Source organism: Giraffa tippelskirchi, chromosome 7, assembly GCF_054371585.1.
Source record: "Giraffa tippelskirchi isolate mGirTip1 chromosome 7, T2T-mGirTip1v1.2.pri, whole genome shotgun sequence".
In the NCBI taxonomy this organism is placed as follows: domain Eukaryota; kingdom Metazoa; phylum Chordata; class Mammalia; order Artiodactyla; family Giraffidae; genus Giraffa; species Giraffa tippelskirchi.
The window spans coordinates 36176587-36203187 of NC_137281.1; the positions used below are offsets into that span (position 1 = coordinate 36176587).

The window sequence follows — 26601 nt, forward strand, 5'->3', positions numbered from 1 at the left end:
TCCGGGGTCGAGCCTCTTGACCGATTGCAGCAGCCCCCGCTGGCCTCCTCTCAGGTTCAGAGCTGGGCCTCCAACCAGAGTCCCCACCTTCTTCTCATTTCCCCATTTGCACTATGTTTGCCATCCTCTTTGTATCTGGAAAACTGCTGTGGCTGTTCACTCGTTAAGTCATGTCTGACTCTTTGTGACCCCATGGACTGCAGCATGCCAGGCTTCCCTGTCCTTCACCATCTCCCTGAGTTTACTCAAACTCATGCCCATTGAGTCAGTGATGCCATCCAACCATCTCACCCTCTGTTGTCCCCTTCTCCTCCTGCCCCTCAGTCTTTCCCAGCATCAGAGTCTTTTCCAATGAGCTAACTTTTTGGATCAGGTGACCAAAGTATAGGAGCTTCAGCTTCAGCACCAGTCCTTCCAATGAATATTCAGGGTTGATTTCCTTTAGGATTGATTGGTTTGATCTCCTTGCTGTCCAAGGATAATAGCTTAATACTTAAAAAAAAATTCATTCTTTTTTACTTAAATAAATGTATGTAAAAATAAACTTTATCTCTCATTTGCAAAGAGGTCAACATATAATGACAATAAAGATATTTAATTCTTGCCAGATACTCTTGCTTGACGATGACCCTAACTTTGAAGCATGCTGTTGGATATAAATTAAAACAGTTGAAAAAGAGAGACAGCTTCATGGGTTTTCAAGATACTCTAGCACTGACCTTTTTCCTCGCTGTAGTTGGAATGTGTTGTTTAGTCGCTAAGTCATGTCTGACTCTTTGCGACCTCATGGGCTGTAGCCCCCCAGGCTCCTCTGTCCATGGGATTTCCCAGCAAAATCACTGGAGTGGGTTGCCATTTCCTTCTCCAGGGGATCTTCCTGACCCAGGGATTGAAACCGGGTCTCCTGCATTGGCAGGAGGATTCTTTACCATCTGAGGCACCAGGAAAGCCTGTGACTTGGAATACAGGGTGTTTAATGCTGTATCTGTGTACCCGAAGGCATTATCTTGCATCCCCCCAGAGGCACGTGTCTCACACTTTGGTATTCTGCTTTAGAGACCACTGTATTTAGCCTCCCTTATTGAATTCTGCAAGAAACTGAGGCCCAGAGATGGGAGGAGAGCTGCTCAAGGCCACACAGCAGTCAGTGAGAGGGCCTCCCCACCCCGGGTTCTTGCTTCACCCCCTTTGACCTGCCCTCCTTGGAGATTCCCAAACCTCCTCCATCACCGACAGCCTGTCTCTGGGGCAGGGGCTGTCCTGGAGTGCACCCCCCATCCCCTTGCTGGCACCCTTCAAGTTCTCCTTGCCATTAGAGTAGCCTGGAATCAGAGTTTGGGGGGTGTCTGGACCACTCCTGCTGGTTGGGTTCCCATGTCCTTGGCTTCCAGAGGATTAAGAGATAGGAAGGGAACAAGTCTGAATGTCTTGAATGAATACCTGCCACACCCAGGCCTGGCAGCACACCCATCATCCCAGTGCCCCCAGCCCCCACCGCCAGGAGCTCTATGGACCCGTGAACACATGGAGGGAGGTGCTGGCACTCACCTGGCACCTCACAGTTGCAGCTTGGAAAGTCTGGGATGTCTAGGTCCAGCGGGGACAGGAGGCCTGGGGACACTGACAGAAGGGCGTTCTGCCCCACTGAACTTAACCGCACATCCTCAGATGGTAACAGGAGCCAGGCTGACAACAATTGTGGCTCCTACTGCCAACGTCTCAGTCTCCATGACCACCCTCTATAGGACGCCTTCCTGGGGCACCTTGTCCTTGCCAGCCCCTCCCCTTCTGAATTCTCACCTGCAGCAGTCACTGGACACGTAACAGCGTTCAGCATGGATGAGCTCTTGTGCCATTCAACTTTTCAATATTAAACTCACATTAATTTTATGAATATAGGGACTTCTCTGGTGGTCCAGTGGCTAAGATTCTGTGCTCCAAATGCAGGGGGCCTGTGTTCAATCTCTGGTCAGGGAACTAGATCCCACATGCCTCAACTAAGAGTTCACATGATACAACTAAAGATCCTGCATGCTGCGAAGATCAAAGATCGAAGACCCCGAATGCCACAACTAAGATCCAGTACAGCCAAATAAATAAATACACATAAAAAACATGAAATGGGTGTCTGAATAGTCAAAAGTCATAGAAAAGGAGATCACATCACTTGTTCATCCCCCCATCCTAGAGCAATCTTAGTGTTTGTGTTGGGGGGATGGGATTTCCTCTACCAAGTCTTTTTTCCTCTGCACTTTCATTTCATAAATATGTGCTGAGCATCTGGTCACCAATGTGACCCCTGGCAGGGACACACAGGGTGGGGAACAAGATGCTGGCCATTCCTCTCACAGTTCCACATTCCACTGAGAGATACAGACTCTGGGGGAGACATGGGTACAGCAGTCTCACCCCTACTTCGCAGAACCAGGAGGAGAGGTGACTATTTGTTGGATAAAAACATCGGCATATACTGCGCTCTCATTATGGATCTGCTAGGCTGTGAGGTCAGGATTGTGGCTGAGCCAGGATTGTGGCTGCACTGGATCGTCACATAGTAGGAGCTTGGCACATAGTAGGCCTGCAACAGATGCTTGTTGAAGAGAATAGAAAAGCCAGGTGCTATGCTGAGGTCTTTACATACTTTATATTATTCAGTTCTTATGATGAGCCCACAGTGTTAGTTGCTCAGTCTTTTCTGACTCGTTGTGACCCCATGGACTATAACCCATCAGGCTCCTCTGTCCATGGAATTCTCCAGGCAAGGATGCTGGAGTGGATTGCCGTTCCCTTCTCCAGGGGAGCTTCCTGACTGCTGAGGTCTTTACATGCTTTATATTATTCAGTTTTTTTGATAAACCCATAAGAAGCTATCAAATATCTCCATTTTATAGACAAGGGATCTGAGCTCAGAGAGGTACAATAACATATTCTAGATATTCAAACAGATGGACATTGGAGGCAGGACTTAAACAGTAAGGCCTGTATTCTTTTCACAGGGCTTTTACAAGTTTCCAAGCCCTGAGTGGGGGTGGGGTAGGATCACACATGGGGAGTCAGAGAGGGGGTCTAGCTGGCTCCTGACTCACTCACTGTGTCACCATGGATTGGTCACTGGCTCTCTCTGAACCTCAGTTTCCTCCTCTGTCAAATGGAGCAGGGATTATTGTTGCCCTTTGCAGCCAAGGAGATAAAGGCGGTGGACCCTATAAGGACCCCTAAATATTGGCTTTTGCTTGATAGGCACAAATTACCTCTGGGTGGGTGCACAAGATGCTGAAAACATGGGCTGCCTCTGAGAGGAACTGGGTGGCTGGGAGAAAGGGGTAGGGGAATTCCATGCCTTTTGAATTCTGAGTCACATGAATGTGTTTTCAAAAAAAAAAAAACTATAACATACACTGTTTTAATCACAGCTGGGGCCAAGAATTCCCCTTAGCACCTGAGACCAAATGACCAATTCCTCCTCCTCAGAGTCCTCAGGCAGGAAGCCAAGGCTGCAAAGATGTGACAGGACGCTGTCCCCAAAGGGAGGGCTTGCCCGGCCCCCATCTTGGGCCTCACTGATTCCCAAGGCCCAGCCGGGGGGGGCCTATCTCTCTCCCTTGGGCATCAGGCCCTTGGAGGTACATACCCACAGTCACCACGAGAGTATGATGAGTAGTCTTGTGCCCACTGGCCTCACCAGAGCAGGGTCAGAGGGCAGAGATTTTGCCCAGGACACCCCAGCACCCCATCCATGGGCTGGGCCCGGGGAGCTGCATTTCCCAGCTCCATTTCCCAGGAGGGGAAGACTTCCTGGCAGGCTATTGTTCTCCTTGCTGTGGCTCATTTTCCATTCCTGGGGTGGGTAGAGGGCAGTGACCGAGGGTGCCCCAGCCCAGTTGGTGACAGCTGAGGCTGTGCCTGCAGCAGAGAGAGAGTCATGCCCATCTCTAGGGTAGCCAGCTGCTGGGGAACCTGGCAAGGGAGCATGAAAGGCCTGGGGATAATGGATTAGAAACCAAAATAAAACAAATGGAACCAACCAACCAACATCAAAACCAAAGCCAAAAAAAAAAAAAACAAACAAACAACCTGTCTTTGAAGGAGAGGGATTAAATTAGGAATTTTTGGGATTCACACACTACTTTGGTCACCTGATGCGAAGAACTGACTCCTTGGAAAAGCCCCTGATGTGGGAAAGATTGAAGGCGGAAGGAGAAGGGGACAACAGAGGATGAGATGGTTGGATGGCATCACTGATTCTGGACATCAGTTTGAGCAAGCTCCAGGATTTGGTGATGGACAGGGAAGCTTAGTGTGCTGCAGTCTATGGGGTCGCAAAGAGTTGGACACGACTGAGTGACTGAATTGACTGACTATACACAGTATTATATATATAGAATGGGCTTCCCTGGTTGCTCAGCTGATAAAGAATCTACCTGCAATGCAGGAGACCCTGGTTTGATTCCTGGGTTGGGAAGATCCCCTGGAGAAGGGATAGGCTACCCACTCCAGCATTTTTGCCTGGAGAATCCACATGGACAGAAGGAGCTGGTGGGCTGTACTCCATGGGGTCGTAAAGAGTTGAACACGACTGAATGACTAAGACATATAAAATTGATAGGACTTTCCTGATGGCCCACTGGTTAACAATCTGCCTGCCAATGCAAGGGACATGGGTTCGATCCCTGGTTCAGGAAGATTCCACATTGCCCTGGAGCAACTAAGCCTGTGCCGCAACCACTGAGTCTGCGCTCTCGAACAAGAGAAGGCACCACAATGAGAAATCCAGGCACCCCAAAGAAGAAGAGTAGCCCCCACTCACTGCAACTAGAGAAAGCCCATGCATAGCAATGAAGACCCAGCACAGCCAAAAATATACAAATAAAATAAAATAATAATAGATAAACAACAAGGACCTACTGTATAGCACAGGGAACTATACTCAATATTTTGTAATAACATAGAAAGGAAAAGAATCTGAAGAATAATATATGTCAATATACACATATATGTAATATATATGTAATACATATATATGTAAAGTTAACTGAATCACTTTGCTGTACACCTGAACTCACACAGCATTTTAAGTCAACTGTATTTCAATTTGAAAAACAGCCCTTCAAACTTAGAATCCTGCATCTTAAACTCTTAATAATCTTCATAATACCAGCTATATTTTTGAGTTATATGCTTTTTTGCATGATCTCATTTAATCCTCCTTATTTTTATCCTGGTAAAATACACATACCTTAAAATGTATCATTTGGAAACGTACAGTTCAAGGATGTTTAGAACCATCACAATGTTGTGTGTGCAAACATCACATTCCAGACCATTTTTAGCAACACACCCAATAAGCAGTCACTCCTCCAGCCCCTGGAACCACAGATGTGCTCTGGACCTTCTGTATAAATGGAATCATACATCGTGCTGATTGTATCAGTGCAAAAAGTCAGCCCGGGATTAGGACGGGAATGTTTTTTTGGTGGGGAGAGGGGGGCGGGTGGTGTTACTGTTTCCCACAGTGTCATTGAGGGAGAAAAGTGTCAATAAACCAGACATGATGACAGCCCTGGACCTTGATTATGTACTGATAATGTAGGTCCATATCGGATTATTTGGAAGTTAACACGAGATTGTTAACTTGGTCACCTGAGGTGGGGGCGAGGGCAAGGACAGGGGAGACAGCCACTCTTGAGTCCCGGGAGAATGACTTGCTCCTTCATATTTCATCACAAAGAGTCTGTGTCTACAGAGCCCTCTAAAGAAACGGAATTTCTGAATGCGAGCAAACTACTTGAGTGTGGCTCCCAGGGTGACCTACTTACCAGTTGTGCAACTTGGGTAAATCACTCAACATCTCAGAGCCTCAGTTTCTTCAACCATAAAATGGGCACATTGTACCTACCTCCTCGAGTTGGTGGGAGAATTAGAGGCGGTACTGCTTGCCTGGCCCACAGTTGGCTGTTTTTTCATCATGGCTCCTCCTCGCCAGGCTGGGCGGAAAGTGGCTGGGCATTAATACACTCTTGTCCAGCGAGGCCTCGGTCCTCAGGGCTGACAGGGAGGAGGCTCCCCATCGCTAGGAGGTGAGTTTCTGCAGCTGTGCCTAGCACATAGTAGGACCTCACTACATATCTGCGGACAGCACTGTGAGGAGGACGGGGGATTTGGGTTAGTCACTGCCACCATGGGCTGACCTGGGGTGCTCCTCCCGTTAGTGAGGGTGGTGGCCCTGGATGCGGGGGCAGAGCTGAAGGGCTCTAGGGTCCAGTTGCCCCTGTGATGCCCACGTGGGAGCCTCAGAATGACCTACTCCCCACAAAGCCAGAGGTGAGCCCAAGGGTTTAGCAATATCTGAACAAGCTTGGGGCTGAAAGTAGGGGAGACAGCTACAGAGCACCCCTGAAAGAGACCCAGAGCCCAGACTGCAGAAGAGCCAGCTGTGCCCCCAGAATTGGGGGCCAGCCACTCAGGGACCCAGGCCAGCTGGGTCCCTTCCTCCGTGACCCCACAAGTCCCACACCACCTACAACCACAGCTCTCCTTTCTGAGTTCTAGGTCTTTCAGAAAGCCTCTGCCAGGGCCACTGGGGCTATCAGCAGAAGTCTGGGGCTAACAGGGGATGTGGGGACAGGGCAGAGAGCGACTTCAGCGGGCCTCACATGCCAGACTCAGAGGGGACCCGGCCTGACGGAGGCCCTGCCCGGCTCCCTGCTGCCCCCTGGTGGCTGGTGACCAGCCAGCCAGCCCCCGCCTTCGGGCCCGGCCCAGCCCAGTGCCGAGTGCTGAGGGCTGGGGAGGCAACTGTCACTCGATGTGCACACACACGTACCCAGATAAATCAACCTGCTGGCACACAAAAATAACCATGTGTACATGGCTGTGAACACCCCAGCCCCCTACACGCAGGCTGATACACACCACTCCCAGCTACATCCTCCTCAGAGACACATATGCACCCGCAGGAGCCACCCGATACAGACAAACGCATGTGCTGGGATTCAAGTCTTTTTTAATATTTTTTTTAAACATTAAAACATTTTTTTTCCTTAAAAAAAAATTTTTTTTTTCATGGGCTATATGTTCACAAAGCTTTTAGTGTTTCCTGGCCTTATTCATTCAACTGCCATGATTTCTGCCTTCTCTGCACAGGCTTTAGACTGTTATTTACTTAACCTTTTAAATGGAATTTTTCAATTAAATGTATTTTAAAAGGGAACTTCATATCCCTATTTAAGTGGAAAAACGCACTTATCTAATATATTGAAAAATAACACTATTCCTGAGATTATCAGTGGGACAGACCCTCTAGATTAGTTCTGCACACCCATCCAGGGGCATGTTTGCCACTTTCAGGGAGGCATGATTTCGAGCCTCATGGCCCCCATATGGTTGGCAGAGCAGCTTTATATCTCTCTGGGGGTCTATGTTATAGATGAAGAAAAGCAGGGTCTCCGGGTGTAGAGGCCCCACGGCTCAAACCAGCTCTCTTGCCCTGGCAGCCTCTGCCCTTCCCTGGGACGACCTCTGCAGCCTCAGCCTTGCAAACACCTCCGTTTGCCTCCAGCGCCACCTAGCGGCGGAGTCTTGCATCAGCCCACACGGAGACACCCTCCGCGGCTCCCTGCCGCCCTAAGGCAACCTATCCCCTAGTCCTCCCAGGCCCCAAATCCTTATCTGCCTTCTATCATGCGCGCTCTGCTCCATGCCCTCACCTCCTTGCTCTGACCTTTGACTTTCAACTCTCAGTGGAGCAGTCTTTCCTCCATGAAACTCCAGCTCGTTGAACTGTAAGCCATCAGGCCATGCTGTTCCCTCCCTTGTGACTCCTCCAATGGATCCCATCTCACTTTGGCTAGAACCCACATTCCTCACGAAGGCCTAGGAGGCCCTACATGATCTGGAGGCACCCCTGCTTCTGGATCCCATCTCCCACCACCCCTCTTCACTCATCGTCAGCCACCTGCCACCTTCTAAGACAGTGGATTTGCAGGCCTTGTTCCTGCTTCAGGGCCTTCGCACTTGCCTTTCTTGCCACTCGGACAACTCTTCCCCAAATCTTTGCTTGGTTTGCTCCAGCTCATCCTTCAGGTGTCATCTCTCAGAGGCCTTCCCTGACCACTGTCTAACCATTTGATCTTCTCCAAACACACCACTCTCTAAAATATCCCCCACCCCATGATTCTTTTTTCTTTCTATGCTTCCCCCACCCCAACCCCTGCTGTTTTGTGTCCGCTTGTTTCCTTGTTTCGTCTCTGCGGTCCCGCCAGGATGTAAGCTCCATGAGGGCAGGCACACCTGCCACCAGGAAGGGCCTGAGTGCATCTCTGAGTGTTGACCCCGTGACATGTGCCTGCCTGCGTGCTCGTTGGCCGGCTACACGGCAGGGAACGCAAGCTTTTGCACACTCAGGCCTGTGTGAATACAGGAGGCATTACAAAGTCAGCTGCTGCTGGGCCTCTGAGTACCACTATGGGCAAAGCCACTCTTGGAGGTGCCAAGTCAGAGACAGCTACCATTTATATCCCACCCCTTCCACCCTGAGGACTTGCTTCCAGTGGAGAACTTGCTTCTCCCTCTTCCCACAAGCCTGCCCTGCCACTTTTGGAACAGGAAACCTTCCCCGTGAGGCACGGAGCAAAGCCTGTAAGGAGCCGCCCCCATATGTGTTTGGTCTCAGGCAGAGCCTAGGGAGGCCCCTGATTCTAAACAAGCGACACAGGCCAATGGCAGCAAACCCCCATTGGCCAATACGGTGCATAAGGCTGGGGAGTGGGACCCCTAACCTCCAGAGCTGGGACCCTTTATCAGTCAGGGTTCTAGCAGAGAAACAGAATTCATAGGAGATTACTTGATTGTTTCTGTCTTTTGGGGAATGGGCTTATGTGATTGTAGAGGCTGGTTGGGTGAGCCTGACATTTTAGGACAGGCTGGCAGGCTGGAAACTTGTGAGAAGAAGCTGATGCCGTGGTCCTTGGGCTTAATGGAAACCTCAGTTTGGCTCTTCCAAACTTTCAACTAGTTGGATGAGGCCAACTCAGATGTAGAGCATAATTGCCTTTACTTAAAAGTCTGCTGACTGTAGGTGTTAATGATATCTGCAAAATTAAGCCCCCAGCAATACCTAGGTTAGTGTTTGAATAACTGGGCCTAGCCCAGTCCACCCTTTATCAGCTAGGTACCCTCATACTCTTAAACCACACTTACCTCCAGATAAAGTCAGTAACAAAGCCTTGCTTCCATTGAATGTGATGTGACTATCCCGCCCATAGTCTAAACACACTGATCCTTCCCCGGAAGAGGATGCCAAGTCCTTGGGTGATGGTCACTCTTCTCTATGAGATCCTGTAACTTAAATCCTATGATGCAGGGGGCTTCCTTTGTGGTCTGGTGGTTAGGACTCTGCGATTCCACTGCAGGGAATCCTGCTGATCCTTGGTCAGGGAACTAGGACCCCACACGCCACGTGGCTAAAGAAAGAAAACATTCTGTGATGTAAAGCTACCTATTTTTAATTCATCTATGTTACATGACAAGGAGATAAGACAAAAATATTTACTTTATATGTACTATATATCTATCCATAATATACAAGTTTGTGTATGAAGGTACCAACACAGCACAACAAATTGAGGAAGAAATATTCATAATTACAGGCCTCATTTCTGCAACCAGTCACGCAGATGTAGTTGCTATTTACAACTACTGTCTTTCACTACCCATTCCACACCCTCAGCAGCCACCTCAGCTGGTCATGGTTGCTGGGGTGACCTGAACCATCATTTCTGAAGAGTCAGGGCCATTAGTAGTCCTGCCTTCATTGGATTTTCCATCGACAGGCAGGTAGCCATAGGGATCTCCTGTATTCCCATCTTCTTCCTTATCTTCATTTGTGTAGTAGCAGCCCAATCTCCTCTTGATAGTCAGATTCAACCAGCCAAGCCAGTATGATAATGCCCTTCTCTGCCTGTTGATTCTGGAGGCATGAGAGCCCGAAGTGGCTGGGGAGCTGAGCTCCCAGTTTGATGGAATCATTGTTGTGTCTCCCGGAAGCACTTCTCCCTGTTGTGGGTTGAATTGTATCCCAAGTTTGTGTCCATCCAGAACCTCGGGAAGTGAACTTCTTTGGAAATAGGGTCATTGCAGGTGTAAATCCAATGGCTCAGCAGTTACTCAGAAGGGAAGGGATTTATCTGCAGAGAATAGCAGGTGCCAATCTTTCTTTTGCTCTGGGCCCCACTCAAAACAGGCAGCTTTTCAGGTCACTTGGGCCTGAAAGTAAATAAGCTAGAGTGACACACCCAAATGAGGACTACAATGCTCCAAAATCCGGAGGACAATTATATGTTGTGCCTGGGTTTTTGGCTGTAGGAGGGGCTGGATGCCAATAACTTGTCTGAAAAAACCTATCTTGACATGCACCCAACCATTGTATCACTAGAAATTTCACTGAGGTGGAAGGCCCCTGACTCTTTTTGGAATTTATTTCCCACCATCTGACAATGCGAATGTCTTAATCGTCACTATTTCTTGCTCACTAGATAGAATTCCCATTTATCATCAGTGTTCAGCCGGTGGGATATTTTGTGGAAAGAAAAGGTGATCAAGGTCCCTGAAGACCAAATTGTAATGACATTGGGTGGCAGAGTTGATACACCCGAGGCAGGACGGTGAACGAATATTTTTGGTCTGGCCAACTGAAAGCAAACTACTTCTCGTGGTCTTTACTAACAGGCATTAAGAAAAAGCACTTGTTGGATCAGTAGCTGTAAACCAGGAATCAGGAGGTGTGTAATTTGCTCAAGTAATGAAACCACATGGAAGAGCAGCTGCAATTGGAATCACCACCTCCAGTCACCAATGATAATCAGTTTATGATCACCCATGTCCACACATTCAAAAAACAAAGATCATGGCATCCGGTTCCATTACTTCATGGCAAATGGATGGGGAAACAATGGAAACAGTGAGAGACTTTACTTTCTTGGGCTCCAAAATCACTGCAGATGGTGACTGAAGCCATGAAATTAAAAGATGCTTGCTCCTTGGAAGAAAAGCTATGACAAACCTAAACAGTATATTAAAAAGCAGAGACATCACTTTGCCGACAAAGGTCCGTATAGTCAAAGCTATGATTTTTCCAGTAATGTACGGATGTGAGAGTTGGCCTATAAAGAAGGCTGAGTGCCAAAGAATTGATGCCTTTGAACTGTGGTGTTGGAGAAGATTCTTGAGAATCCCTTGGACTGCAAAGAGATCAAACGAGTCAATCCTAAAGGAAATCAACCCCGAATACTCATTGGAAGGACTGATGCTGAAGCTGAAGTTCCAATACTTTGGCCACTTAATGCAAAGAGCCAACTCATTGGAAAAGATCCCGATGCTGGGAAAGATTGAAGGCAGGAAGAGAAGGGGACGACAGAGGAGGAGATGGTTGAATTGCATCACCAGTGTAATGGACATGAGTTTAAGCAAGCTCTGGGAGATGGAGGACAGGGAAGTCTGGCATGCTGCAGTCCATGGGGTTGCAAAGAGTCAGATACAACAGAGTGACTGAACAACAAAAGTCATCCTCCACGACCCACCTGTCTTCTGCAGAGAATGAGGGTTGAATAGAGATGGGGGGGTCAGACCACTGCATCTCTTAAGTCCTTGATGGTGGCGCTGATCTCTGCAGTCCCTCTGGGGATGTGGTATTGGTCTCCATGTACATTTTCCTGGGTACAGGCAGTTCTTGTGACTTCCACTTGGTTTTCCATAATAAGCCTCACTCCACAAGTGAGGGAACCAGTGTTCTGCCTGCTGCTAAGTACAGGCGCACCTTGGAGATACTGTGGGTTCAGTCCCAGGCCCCTGCAATAAAGCAAATATTGTAATAAAGTGAGTCATACGAACTTTTTGGTTTCCCAATGCCCATAAAAGTTATGTTTACATTATACCATAGTCTACTAAGTCCGGAATAACATTATGTCTAATAAAACAGTACATATCTTAATTTACAGTGTAGGGACTTCCCTGGTCCAGTGGTTGGTTGGGTATCTGTGCTACCAGTGCAGGGGTGGGTGTAGGTTCAATCCCTGGTTGGGGGAACTAAGATCCCACATGCCACAGGGGGTGGCCAAGACATTCAAAAATAAATAACACATCATACTGACAAAATATAAAACTAAAAAAAATAAAAGTACTGTATTACTACCCTGAAGAAGGAAATGGCAACCCATTCCAGTCTTCTTGCCTGCGAAATCCCATGGACAGAGGAGCCTGGTGGGCTACAGGGGAAAGGTGTGTCCTCTGGACCCTCCCAGGGTGGGTGAGCAGGTCTGACATGACAAATTCACACTAAACATTCCAATCTCCCTAGGATGAATACCTTCCTCTACAGTAAACCAAGGTAGTCCTGTCATTTCGGCTTCCTTAGTGTGGGCCACCCTTCAGCCTATGTTTCAGCCAACTTAACTATCAGAACCATCTCTCATTTTTCACGCTGAAACAAACAGAATCTCTGCTTAATGGGGAGGGAAGTGGGAGGGGGGTTCAGGATGGGGGACACATGATTCACGTCAATGTATGGCAAAAACCACTACAATATTGTAAAGTAATTAGCCTCCAATTAAAATAAATAAATTAAAAAAAAGAATCTCTGCTCAGTGTGCTCATGTTAATAAATCCAGCCTGGGCTTCCCTGGTGGCTCAGTGGTAAAGAGTCTGCCTGCCAATGCAGGGGACATGGGTTCGATCCCTGGTATGGGAAGACCCCACATGCCACAGGGTAACTACTGAGCCCACAAGCCTAGAGCCTGGGCTCTACAGTGTGAGAGGCCACCGCAATGGGAAGCCTCTGCACTGCAGCTGGAGAGGAGCCCCCACTCACCGCAACTAGAGAAAGCCCGCACAGCAATGAAGAACCAGCATAGCCAAAAATACATTTTTTTAAAAAATTAACAAAAAATAAATCCAGCCTGATCCAACTTGATGTTGCTTCCACCACTAGCCCACACCCATTAATAATATCCATTCTCACCCCACCCTGGAACTGGCCGTATAAGTGGGAAAAATCATGCAGTTCTTTAGGTGTGTCGCACAGAGCTGTTCACTTCTTGAGGCCTGCTGGGACTTGAGTCTGGTTATAGATGTAGAAGCAAACGGATGTGGGGTAGGTGTAGGTCCTGAGAACAATCAGCCGCTACTCTCAAGGAAACTGCCTCAGGGGAGGCCATTACAGGTTCTTCACACGAAGGGTTAACTGCCTTTGAAATAGGTGAAAGAGCTTCTGACAAAGATGACTTGGAACCTTTCGCTATTAGCCATACTGTAGATATGCTTGGCTTCTGATCCCCTCCCTAGCCATCTAAAGAGTCTTTACCTCCACTGTTCGTTATGGATGTATAACGTCACTTCTCACCAAGCACGTTTGCTGCATAGAATGCCAAACAAGTCGTTCATTAACAGTAACTTAACTGCATTTCCTCAGCTGTGGCACATTTTTCAGTCCTGGGCGGGTTCACAGAAGGGAGAGGCCACAGACCACACACTCTCCTTCGAATGCATATCAGTATATTAAATGTCCTCAGAGCCCTGCAGTGAAGAAACCCACCAACTTGTGTCGACTTGAGGTTTCCAGATTTACCTGGCTGTGAGATCATTTTCCTGGGGCCTCCCAGGTGGCTCAGGGGTCAAGAATCCGCCTGCCAATGCAGGAGACGCCAGTTCAATCCCTGGGTGCTAAAGATCCCCTGGAGAAGGAAATGGCAATCCACTTGTCTTCTTATCTGGAAAATCCCAGGGACAGAGGAGCCTGGCGGGCTACAGTCCATGGGGCTGCAAAGACTTGGACACATCTAACCGACTGAGCACATTTTCTGGAGTGTTCCTTCTATAGAACTAGGATTCAAGAAAACATACCTTGGAAAACACAAACAAAAAGCAATGATGGCCTGAGCTAACATTTGGGAATTTTTTTGGTTTATGCTTTCAGCTTTTTAATTGCTACTTAACAGAGACTCAAACCAACAATTTCCAAAGTATTAACAGTGGTATGCAGTACATTCTTGTGATTGCACATTTAGTAACTCAACTCGTGAAAACAGTTCTTTCTGCCATTATCTCGCACCCGTCAGAAGTCTTTAAGCCTTTACTCTTGTCTGAAGGTTCCTCTCTTAATGTGGCTAGGAACAATCTGAACCCTTGTCAGCTGTCCTTAGGAGCACCTTCCTGGAACTATTCTGGGCCTGTGGAATCCGGAGTTTAACTGATGCAACCGGACACCCCAGGGAGAGTGAGTGGCCTCACTACTTCAAAAGCAGGAGCCCAGGACTGCCAGCTGCCTGGGGTTCTGGGCGTCTTTTCCAAACGATGCTGCTCCTGCTCCATAAAACGATAGGCTTCTCCACTCAGGATTTTTAAAATGACTTCGTATCAACTCTTAATGACCACTTTGATCAATGGCCAATTACACCAGGAATCCAGCTCCATGGCAGGAGGGGAGTCTCATATCTGCACTCTCGTTTCTGTGCTGACCCTTCTCTGCAGCTCCTCAGTGTCTTCCCATCACCCACTTCACTTGTAAAACTGTAGAACCTCATCTCCAGTTGCTTCTTTCTTCAAACAAATATCGCCTTTGTGATTCGTCAGTCATCAGTGGCTCCTGACTGGTCAGTCCTGTGTTCCAGAGGTCTGGTGTTATTCGAAACTCTATGCTATTTTACTCCTTACACGATTATCTTGGTTGGCTTTTTAAAGCACAGTCATAGATAAAACTGGAGTCCTTTCCAGGTGGTGATAGTGGTTAAGAATCCACCTGCCGGTGATTCCACAAACCGGAGACACCGGCTGGAACCCTGGGTTGGGAAGATCCCATGGACAGAGAGCCTGATGGGCTACAGCCCATGGGGTTGCAAAGAGTTAGACATGACTTAGTGACTGACCACGCACGCGCACACACGAACGCATACATAAAACAGCTTTGCATCTACCCAGCATCTGGCTATGAATTGTTCAGGGAATGTTTACTGGATGTCAATGATGTTTCCAGTCATCATTGTAAACAATGATGTTTACACGATCATGACCAGGACTTCCCTAGTGGCGCAGTGGATAGGAATCTGCCTGTCAATGCAAGGGACACAGGTTTGATCTCTGATCTGGGAAGTTTCCACATGCTGTGGAGCAGCTAAGCCCGTGCACAACTACCGAGCCTGCAAGCTGCAGTTACTGAAACCTGAAAGCTCTAGGGCCCATGAGCCGCAACTGCTGAGCCTGCATGCTGCAACTACTAAAGCCCGTGAGCCTGGAGCCTGTGCTCCACAAGAGAAGCCACCTCAAAAAGAAGCCCTTGCACCACCATGAAGAGCAGCCGCGCTCGCCTCAACTAGAGAAAGCCTGTGCAAAAAAAAAAGCAACAAAGATCTAGTGCAGCCATAAACAAATGATCACGACCATGACACAAGAAGCTGATTTACTTTGCTGAGACCAACACTCCCAGGCCTTCAGCATTCTACTTACAGCATCATTCATGTGAAAAATACACAGCACTTTACTTTTCAGATTAGTCTCAAAAATAATACTTAAAAGAAAGATTAAAGTCCAAGAGTAAAGCTCAACATGACATGTGAGCAGGTGAAAAGTACTTACAGCCACTAACTTTAAATCGGGGGAATTTAATGCTGATGGGTTACAACAGAAGCCAACATTGTTTAAATCAGGAAATGGGCGGTGCAGGACAAACACAAGCATCCTATCGCAGTAAGTTAAAACTTCCGCGGCCTTACCTTATCTTCTTAATCAGTACAAATGGTCCTTTTATAAAAAGAAGCAAAATAATCAGGTTACTCAAAAATCGGCAACTCAGTTGCTGACCATCCAGTGACGAGAGACACAGAGGAAACAACTAACATGACAGGAGTCTCTGCCAGGGTCATTCATAGTAAAACTTTATTGAACAGAAAACCCAGCAAAGGTTTTCACCTCTGCAAAGCTCCTCTTGGTTTAAAGTAAAGCACTGCATTTTAAAAAGCAATTATACATAAGTCTTTCCTAGAAAAGTCCTGCTAAAACATGTCTAGCAATTTCATTGATTATATAAAGTAGTACACTTAGTGTAATTTAAACATTCCAACAGGAATCAAATCGTACCAGCAGAACCATTTCTGCGTCTATGACATCTATGTACAAACACTCATGCAGACACACACATCTGGAAAAGTTCCTCAGGCATAAACATGCGAAACTAATGCCTTCTACTTACAATGCCTATTAAACTACAACAGTATATATTAAAGCTCTTCAGAATAAAGACATGAGAAGCCTGTAGGCATTTTTTGTTCATCAATTTGTATCATGGCTTCATGTCTTACTTTCTGCTTTTGCTTAATCACAAAAGCATATCATCCTCTTTGTAGATTCTTTTACTATTTCTGTGCCACTGCCACGTCCAGGTAAGGAAATCTAGCCAGAATCAGATGATCCAGTCCACGCCTGTCAAAGCCTCCAGCAGCCGGAGAGGAAACACTGTCAGTTTGCTATGGCTGGAGGGCCTTCTGGAAGGAGAGAGGCAAAGAAAGTCTTGAAGACAAGCCAGGCTGTGCTCATAAATGAAGGGCTGGTCTGCTCGTCACCCCGTACATCCCTGTCTGGAGGGAGATGGTTGGGATCTTCAATTTCAGGATCAGGACCCCCCTGTGGGGAATAAAACACAAGGAGAAAACAATTAGGACTGTGACGAGCACCCGATAACGTTAGACAAGGGCAGAGTGACTCCCTGGGTCCCTGCCCATAAGCCAAGGGACGCAGGCACGACCCCAGGGATGATGTCCCAGGCTGGACGGAGTTCCTCCTCCAGCCTCCACAACACAACTGTGCTGGAACGTTCTCATAGTTTTCAGTACCCCTGTCTACAAGTATCAAATGAAGTAACTAGATCTCCAACTATTATTAAATTAGTTTGCCACTTCATTAAAGGTGGATATTTTTCTAATTCTGGCAGTGTTCCGAATTTAAAAAAAAAAAAAGCAACTAAAACTTGAAACATAGGATTCTAAAAACAGATACTATGGTGACACTTTATATTAAAAAGAACCTCCTTTAGGATTGTGCATTAAATTGCCTTATAGAAATCCTATTTCTGTATGTTATTTTCCAGGAAATCTATTCTGTGAGAGAGACAGGCATATGTTCCTAACTCTTAATTAGAATAACTCTCCATTAGCAGTTTCCATGGTATAACACATTGTTACTGAGCATGAATACTCAAAATAGTGAGTTTCAAAAAACATGTACATATGCCAAAATGCAAATTGCCACATGACAAAAATACCTGATGGATTTTATGACTGTTTTAAAAATAGCTACTGCTCTAAGAATAAACTTGAAAAAATCTTGAAATATTTAATCTAATAAAATGGAAAAAACCACCAGGTATTTAAAGATGAAGAACTCCAGGGCCTGGCATTTCACACCAGGTTCACCGGGCTCCATGGAAGGTCCATACCTGGAAGTTATTGTTGGGGTCTTGATTCACAGCCTCCTGAGGAGGACCATCATTCAGGAAGTTCTGAATTGGCCTCTGTCGAAACGGAAACCACCCAACGTGATGCCTTCAAAGGAAGCACATTAAGTCCATCTTAGTGAATAGAGTGAGATGTGGTCAAGAATTTAAGGGCCCTCTTGATGAGATGAGGTCCCCCTTGCTCCCCTCCTCTCATCAGAACAGGATCCGATTAGAAGCTTGAAGGCCAGACCCATCTGCAGACACATTCCACCAGGTCGGCTCCTAGTCTCAACAGCCTGTCAGGTTCTTGATGGTCACTATGGAAACTATGGCTTATTCATTACTGTGTGCCCAGCAACATAAAGAGCACTTGGCACATAGTTTGGGCTCGATACATACTCACTCATCTGAACTAAACCTTACACTTGAAAACTTGAAAAGAGGAAATACACACACAGCTGTGACTGTATGTCATAATATACTAAGACCTAGATTTGGCCACCGAAATATATGATTCTAGAGACTATAGAATTAAAAAAATTACCTAAAAATTTTATCTGGAAAATCCACTTAAATCCAAGTATTGAAGCAAACATGACAAAATATAAACCATGATTAATACTGAGTGTGAGTACTGAATGCATTTTTCTAAATATTTCTAAGATTTTCAAAAACTAAAAAAATCCATTTTTCCTATAGAGGAAAAATGTCTTTGGTCAGTTTTCACCACAGATAAGGACATATCACTCTGGGCCAGGGTTTCCCCACTTTGGCACTGCCGATGTCCCAGGCTGGGTATTTACTGTGGGGCTGCACTGTGTACTGTAGTATGTTTAGCAGCTACCAACTAGATGCCAGTAGAACTACCTCCTCCCAACCATCCCCGCTGTGATAGTTAAAAATGGCCCCAAACACTGCCAAATGTCTTGAGGGTAAGGGTTAGGGTTAGAGGGAGGTGTAAAACCATTCTGGTTGAGAACTACTAGCACCATGGATACAGCCAAATGCCAGGCCTGCCACAGTTCCCTGACCCTTTAGGACTATGCCACAGCCAGTGGCCTTCATCCTAGAAGGCAGCTGTAGCCTGGTAAAAGATAAATATGTTCGTATTCAACGCAAACACAATTTTTCTTTCCATACAGCCTGATGGCAATGCACAACCAAGCCATCAATTCTTTCACACTGAAAATGCCAGAATGACTTATTACTTAAATATACCTCCTTAAATATTGACTGAAATGGCTCAAAAGTGGAAAGGCTGTACTTGGTTTGAGTCACCACATAGTGAAACTTGTAGTAAAGAGGGAGTAAAAGTGAAATCATCTGCTTACAGGTACATAACCACGGTGGCCCCCATGACCATGAGGAATCGGCTCAGGGAGGAGTAGAAGTAGAGGATACTGAGAAACACGGAAAACGTAGCTGCTGAATAGGTCCAATCCAACCAATCTCGATTTATCTCATCATCTTCTTCCACAATGGGGCCTCCTTGAGCATTCATCCGCAGATTCTGATTGGCCCCAGGATTAACCACCACTTGCGGAGCAGCGTTCTGATTGGCGGGCTGGTTTTCAGCTGGAAATTGGTTGTGGATCGGGGCTGGAGTAGGTGCAGTGACCACAGGTATCTCTTGTGCACTTGGTGCAGGGACACAAGCCCCTGATGCAGCAGTGGCCGCTAAGCTAAACACAACAGAGGCAGATACTGTTGAGAGCAAGGCATCCTGAAGACTGGTTCTCATCATCTCATTTACAGAGATCTTTTACTATTAAGAATTATAAGTAGGTATACACAAATGCCGATTTGCTTTAACTTAGTGAAGAACTAACTTCTTTACTAACAATCGTATCTTTAAAAGCTTTTCTGCTCCTAAGGGAAGCCACTTGGTAAATTTCATCTGGAATTAAACACCAAGGCCACCATAAAAGTATGGTGCAGCAGTAAAGTAAAATTTTCATAAACCATTAAAGGTAACTACATAAAGTCATCAAACCATGGATCACACACACAAGCACTCCTGCGTCGATACACAAGTTAGTAGTTATCATTTATACTCTGTTCCACCCACAAAACCAGACAGGACTCTGCAGGTAATGATGGAAACACAGCCCTCTCTCTGTTTCTCGCTTTACAAGAAGCATGGGCGTGAGCCCCCTCCATCCCGGCGGCCCTGCCACTCCCTGCAGGCGGGGACACTCACTACTGCAGATAGTACTGCCGCGCGTACATCTGCTGGAACCAGGAAAGCTGCAGCCACCCGTAGGTCGTGTAGCCTGAGAAACCAGGCCCCAGGCCTTGGAACGCCGGCTGGGCTGCTTCAGGCCTATGAAAGATGTTGAAAAAAAAAATGCTCGTTTTGAGTTGGCTTAGTATGAATCAATGAAAACCGAGTTTAAATCACAATCAGGAATTCAAAACAGAAAGAGACAGAAGATCGGGCTTTGTGACAGTTACCCATAGATTTCCGGCCGAGGCATCGGTGCCAGACTATCACAGGAGGTACTGACAGACAAAGCCCTCCTCCTGCCATGGTCTGCATCCCATGGGGAAACAAGGGCCCTCGCCCAGCACCGGGTTCTCACGATGTCATCAACCTGACGTACAAACCCCAGCTGGACCTTTTCAGCCTGAGTGGATCCCCACCCTTATTTTAGACTTGTGGAGTCTCACTGAAGGTCTAAACCCCACTATTCATCCTTCAGGGAGCAGCTCAAAAAAGTCACATCTCTCCAAAGCCTTTTCTGCAGGAAATACTCCCCTTCTCCCAACACCATTCTCCCAACCCTAGATGTGAAATATAAACGGGGCAGAGTTACGTGCGGCATCACCCAGCCATGCTTACTGACCACTTGTGCCCTGTGAGGCCACCAGGCTGTTATCTCACTGGATCCCCAGCGAGTCTGTGGAGCTCTCCAGCCATGCCATTCACAGAGGGGAGGCCGCGTACAGCTCAGGGAGGACAAAGGATCTGCACCAGGCCGCTGAACTCCTAAGTAGTAGGGCTGGATCTAAGCCCTGTTTATGTGACACCAAACTCGTGCTTTTTTGTCATTCGGCACAGCCTGGGGCAGGGTGTGTATGGGAGTCATCTTTGGCCTGTGAGCCCCACACAGTGAACTCCTCTGGCATCACATCACGAAATACAAACTAACAGAACTGCAGAAAGATCAAGAGTAGTTGTGTGGTCATCTGCGCTGGTCAACTCATATCCTTAAACAAAGGTGCATGCACTGTCTGTCCAATAAATATTTGTTGGATGAAATCCACAAGTTTTATGACCGTGAAATTCACAGAGACATGAGCCTCAATTTTCAAATCATACAATAAAAAAAAGATGCAGTTTTAAGAGCATGTATCCAATAATGAATTCAATTATCCAACTTGTATGCTGACGACAGCATTTTAACCAAATTCCATACCCAGAGTACTTCTAAAATTGTATTCTAATACAAGTATGTCATGGTATAGTACTGTTTTGGATTATTGAAAAGATACAAGATCCTAATGTATAACACAGGGAACTATACTCAATATCCTTTGATAAACCACAGTGGAAAATAAAAATTTAAAAAGAATGTATATATGTGTGTAACTGCGCCACTTCGTCATACAGCAGAGACTGGCACAACTCTGTAAGACAACCATGGGTTCATGCTCAGTTGCTCCATCACGTCCGACTCTTTGCTATGCTATGGACTGTAGCCCTTGGGACTCCTCCGTCCATGGGATTTCCTAGGCAAAAATACTGGAGTGGTTGTCATTTTCTCCTCCAGGAGATCTTCCCAACTCAGGGATCGAACCTGGGTCTCCTGCACTAGCAGCTGGATTCTTTACCACTGAGCCACCTGGGAAGCCCTATATCAATAAAAATTGCACAAAGATACAGTGTGTAGAAATGAGAAAATAAAGTGTTTTTGTTAGCTCTGATGACAACGTTCCAGATACACAAGGTAACTACAAGGTTTTTAGAGTTATATCCTGAAGTCTGTGGGGGTGAACTGACGATGTCTGAGAATTATTTTTAAATACCTCAGGATAAAGGGAAAGGAGGAATAGATAAGGCGAGTATGGCAAAAAATTTTAATCATTATATGAAGATTCATTATACAGTTCCCTCTACTTTCATGTATATCTGAAATTTCCATTAAGAAAAAAACCAACTCTTCATTCCTCAAACACCTATCAACAATCAGGTTATTAAACACTAAGAAACAGAAGTTAGGGGACTCAGAGAGTAAGACAGTTTCAACTCATAATTAATATACTGTTTTTTCCCATAGGATCTTTCCCAAAAAGGTGTTCTAAGAGCTATGAAATACAAACAGCATACCATTTAGACACTTCTGGCTTTGGCTCTAAAGAAAAGCTCTAATTGTACCCCCCTCTCCTAGCTCCACCAACACAGTTCCTGGCAGAGCATTTCTCAAATGATACCTTCACCTTTTGTCACCCACTGTCACAACAAACAAAGTACAAAGCCACTCAGCACAGAGGCTGCACGGTGCTGACGACAGCCCTTCCTGCGCAGCAGCACCGATTCCCACCGCGAGGCCAGCGCCGTGCGAGGCACACCCACGTAGGAGACAGGCCCAGATTTGCATGATGAGCCTCTCTACTTTTTAGATGTTCCTAAAAGGCCATGTATTAAGTTAAATACATATGAGATCTTTAAATTGAAGCCCTTATAAAGCAAAACCGTGTCCCTTTTAAAGTTCCATGACTGTATAGTACAAACACAGCTTATTCATAAGTTGATGCAAATGATGCACATTCATGTTCTTTATGACAACACTCACCTTGAGATGTTCTCCCATCCAGAGGGAGAAGGGTTCCGAAGACCCTCCCTCTGCCTTAAACCATCACTTGAGGAATCCCCGGGAGACTGTCCCTGATTAAGACCAGTGGGCTGCTCAGTGGATTCAGCAACCTAAGTGCAACGTGAACACAAGAACAAAAGGCCTGATGCAACTGTCTGAAATCAAGCTTCAAAGATTCTTTCACTGTGAATGGCTTATGCCCCAACCCTGACCTCTGAACCTGACGAAATCAAACAGACGCAATGTTACATAAAGGTATTCTGAAATTTTCTCAACACGGTATCAGTACAGAGATACTAAATCTATACTTTTTTCCTAGAGTAGCTATGCTCTAGTTCCACTAAAATTTTCCAATGAAGTTATCACTGCTGAGAAAGCAATAGCTTCCTATTAATGCTCTATTCATCTTATGGTGTTAAATTTACTAAGTCAAGAAATTAAATTCGACTGATAAGTCTTATAAATACAACACAGACCTGAAGTATTTCTTATAGTATATTCAGATGTTTCAGGATGTACTGCTGTAATGCAAATTTAGAGTGTATCACCACATTAGAATATTAATAGTGTATATTTGAACTAACAATGTGAAATGAAAAACAAGGGACTTTAACCATATAACATGAGTCTTTATAAAGACGGTGGTCTTTTCCTATCCCAACAAATGAAAATTTCCAAAGGAAATAGAGTCACTTTTTTACTCTATAAAAATGAATGGTTCCTTAGAAGAAATTTATTATGTGCTAAATTCATGACTGCCTTGCTAGTTTGGCGATCTGGACACCAAGCCACTATAGGTCAAATTGTGTCCCAGAAGAGTATACTGCAGAACTCCACTTTTCCACTACAAGACTAATAGAACAGTCTACTATTATGGCAAACTCTCATTTGTATTGATAACAGTTTATTCCTGATTCTCACTGGGGAAGAGACAAAATATTGCATGATAAAAAGGTTCGCTTATGAGTTTAACCCAACTTCCTTTATTTCTACCTTGACAGTCTGAATGACACAAACTGCCACAGTCATGAAAAAGCAGACATACCTTCGCACCGGCTTCCTGCATTTTTGAAGTACTCTTCACATTGCACACCAGATGCATAACATGCCGTTTTTCCTGCTGAAAGTCATAAGGAAGTATTTTAGGACTTGAATTTAACGCAGTTAGTGCTTAAAAACATACAAAAAGTTAATAATATTAAGTGATACCTTTGGAAGCAAATCCCTGAGACACTGGTGATCCAACAACAGCTTCCCGGAATAAATTAACCTCTGGTCCTCTGGACGCTTATGGAAAGAAAGAGTAGCACAGGTCAGCACTTTGCCGTGCAAGTTCCCAAACAGAAGACACTGTTTTATACAAATATTTAAATTTTTTTTTCCAGCATCATAGGAGAACATTTTTCCAAAGGCCCCATACATTTTTATTTAGAAAATTCTCAACTTTAAACTGATTTCTAACATGCAAACAAATTTAAGATGGCAAACTACATCCAGTCCACAAAGCCTATGGCAGCCTACTTAACTCCTAGGGAGACTGCTTTCTGCCACAAAAAGCACCAATCTGGAGTTCCTACAGCAACCAACTTCAAAACCTCCTTTGGTCTCAGAGAACTCAAAGTTAGCCTTCACTAAAACCACAGAACACCGTCCAAAATAACATGAAGCAGTTATAAACTTAAGCCCTCCAAGAGACTTTTCCCAACATACAAACTCAGCTAGAGAGGAGATGGTGTGTGGCAGCACTCCACACAACCTTGTGAGAGATATTTAGTATGCCTATTTTAACGTGGGTTAGATCTCTGGGTCAGGAAGACCCAATCCAGTATTCTTGCCTGGAGAATTCCATGGACAAGAGGAGCCTGGCAGGCTTCAGTCCACAGGGTAGCAAAGAGCCGGACACGACTGAAGCACCTGAGCAAGCAATTTTAAGGGGGAGGGGGAAAGTCTAAAAATTCACTTGTCCAAGGTCACCTGCTGCTAAAGTCAAGATTCCTAACCCTATTCTACATTCCAGTGATTTTAAAACCATAGTGGTGCCACACACTTTTATACAGATCTCACTTTTAAAATCTATTTTTAATTCCCTTAAAAACTGGACTTAAAGGCTTCAAATGATATACACCAAAGTCAGTATACCGGAGCGCACCACCAACTTCTTAACCTACTCTTGCCAGAATAACCAACTATGCAAAATTTGGAATAAAGCCATTCCTGTGAAGTAGCCAGAGATACAAAGCAAGCTGTTTAAAACAAAACAGTAACAGTATCTATTTATCTGTGTAAATCAGGATTTTTTTTGACACTGGGCAACTGTAACAAACTATAGAAATATACTGAGTGTTCACCATCATTCTCACCAACTGAACTTTTTAAGTAAACGCTATATACTTGGATTTGTAAATGTTATTGCATAGGTGGGATCCTGCATTATTAAAGAGTTTCATACTAGGAAAGGTTTGAAAACTACAGGTGCCTGTGATTTGAGGCCTGTTAAAGGCCTGAACTGACACTGGTGTCTTTACCCAGAATGCTGATTTGAAGAAAAATGTATTAAGCAAACCACTATCAAAAGTAAGGCTTCTCACATTACAAAGCAAACGATGAGTGTGCCTCAGCCACAAGTTTTAAACGCAAATTTACATACCTGAGAGACCTTTTACTTACAACTTTAGGTCTTCAGACTTAATAAGAGTGATGCTCCTCACCCAGGGAAGCCCTAAAGGAAAGCTCTCCTCCAAAACACCACCTTTCACCAAATGATGCAACAAGAGCCTACACCTGCCTCGCCAATTTGTGTACCTAACAGCCATTCTCAAGCAGCTTAATACCTGGTTTCTTGGAAGCAACTATGGTGACCTTGCAAACAGTGCCAAGATAGATGCTAACAGAATGGGAGCTTCTTAAACAAATAAGTAAATTTTAAAAGAATGTCTCAGAAGGGACACTCACACTTTCACCTTCTTGACAACAGGGAACAAAACAACCTGACCCATGAGCCATGGCACACTGTAACGCTTCAGATGAGACCAATTTCACAGTCTCGTCCTGACTTGATGCCCTCTCCTGTTTCATGGAGGGGAATTACAGTCGTGGGCAGCAAAGAACACTGCTGACACTTACATAATATTAGAGTAGAAAGTAAATACAGAAAGGTCCAGTTCATGGCTTCCATCACGTGGTGGGGAGGGAGGGCCGTCGCTAAGGGTGATGTTGACAGATGTGTCAACCAAAACAAAGCAAAGAAATCTCTGTAATTGAGGGACCAAAGTCTTTCAAACCCAGACTCGGGGAGGTTCCTTCTTGCTTCACCTATTTGCGTTCTAAGTCACTCTTTACCAGAAAGCGCACGAGGCTCCTCCCTGGGACTAGGCAGAGGCTGTGGAGTCCAGCTCACAGGGAGGGGCCCCGTGGGTGACGGTGGACGGGGAGGGGAACAGCCACGTCCTTGCTCCTGGGTGTGGGGCCTTAGGTACACACGGCCCGGCGCTCACCATGCTTCTCTATAGCCACTGGCCCGGGCTTAGCCCCTGCCCTCTCCTCTCCGCAATGAGAGGCCACTTCAGGAGACTCATTTTGCAGCCTTCCTGTTTCCTTACTTATTTCTAACCTAATCGGATCCGGGAACACGTCGCTCTGACGTTCGGGGGAAACTGAGGTTTGGAGGATGAAATAATTCACCCAAGGTCAAACTGCTGTTTCAGCGGCTTGGCTAAGGCTGGAAGCCAGATCCAGGGGACGAGGAGGGGTCTGGAGAGGTATATGGCAGAGTTTGGGGACCTAGGAGGCGACGTGACAGGGGAAGGCGGCCCCGTCAGGAAGGCGGGGCGATGGCGGCCTAGAAGGAGGAAGTGACAGTCACGGGGCCAGGTCAAGGGGCGCCTACGGCGGCAGGGCACTCTAAAAGGGGGAGACCACAGGCCTGGGAAACTGGACTTGGGGGGAGAAGCCATTGGAGGACGGCCGGCGAAGGGAGAGGGGAGGAGGACATGGCATCTCTAGGGGGGAGGGGGCGCGAAGAGGGCTGCGAGGATGACAGCCGGGGTTGAGGGGTGCTGGCAGCGGGAGTCGGGGCCCCCCTCTCACCGGGCGCTCGGGGTAGACGCGGCTCAGATGGGCCTTGAGGCGGCCCACGCTCCAGCTGCGGTCGGCGCTCAGCTCCAAGTCTCGGTGGCGCTGGTTGGGGCTCTTCACCAGGAGCGTGACGGGCTCGGGCTCAGGCTCCATGTCTGCGGCGCCCCCAGACAGCAGGGAGGAAGCTTCCCAGCCACCGACAACCCCCACAACGACGGTTCGAGTCTCTGGGGC

General features: G+C 46.3%; 1 protein-coding gene and 1 long non-coding RNA gene across 9 annotated transcripts; both read right to left on the bottom strand.

Annotated features, from left to right (window-relative positions):
- Positions 1-6986: 6986 nt before the first annotated feature.
- LOC145515007 (uncharacterized) lies at positions 6987-12596 on the bottom strand. The gene is made up of 3 exons (XR_014060623.1): positions 11577-12596; positions 9199-9461; positions 6987-9089 (listed from the first exon to the last, which is right to left on the bottom strand). It is a non-coding gene; the product is annotated as an uncharacterized LOC145515007 (long non-coding RNA).
- Positions 12597-15899: 3303 nt separating this feature from the next.
- HERPUD1 (homocysteine inducible ER protein with ubiquitin like domain 1) lies at positions 15900-26601 on the bottom strand. Of its 8 annotated transcripts, none has more exons than XM_081514321.1 (8): positions 26380-26601; positions 23503-23580; positions 23339-23410; positions 22273-22403; positions 19704-19799; positions 18808-19158; positions 17477-17582; positions 15900-16665 (listed from the first exon to the last, which is right to left on the bottom strand). In XM_081514321.1, exons 1-8 carry the CDS (start codon positions 26518-26520, stop codon positions 16501-16503), a joined length of 1140 nt encoding a protein of 379 aa, XP_081370447.1. In that variant the 5' UTR covers positions 26521-26601; the 3' UTR covers positions 15900-16500. The 8 variants fall into 8 exon arrangements, with proteins under 8 accessions (XP_081370447.1, XP_081370445.1, XP_081370451.1 ...); XM_081514319.1 differs by having other exon boundaries at positions 19677-19799; XM_081514325.1 differs by having other exon boundaries at positions 19677-19799; positions 23331-23410.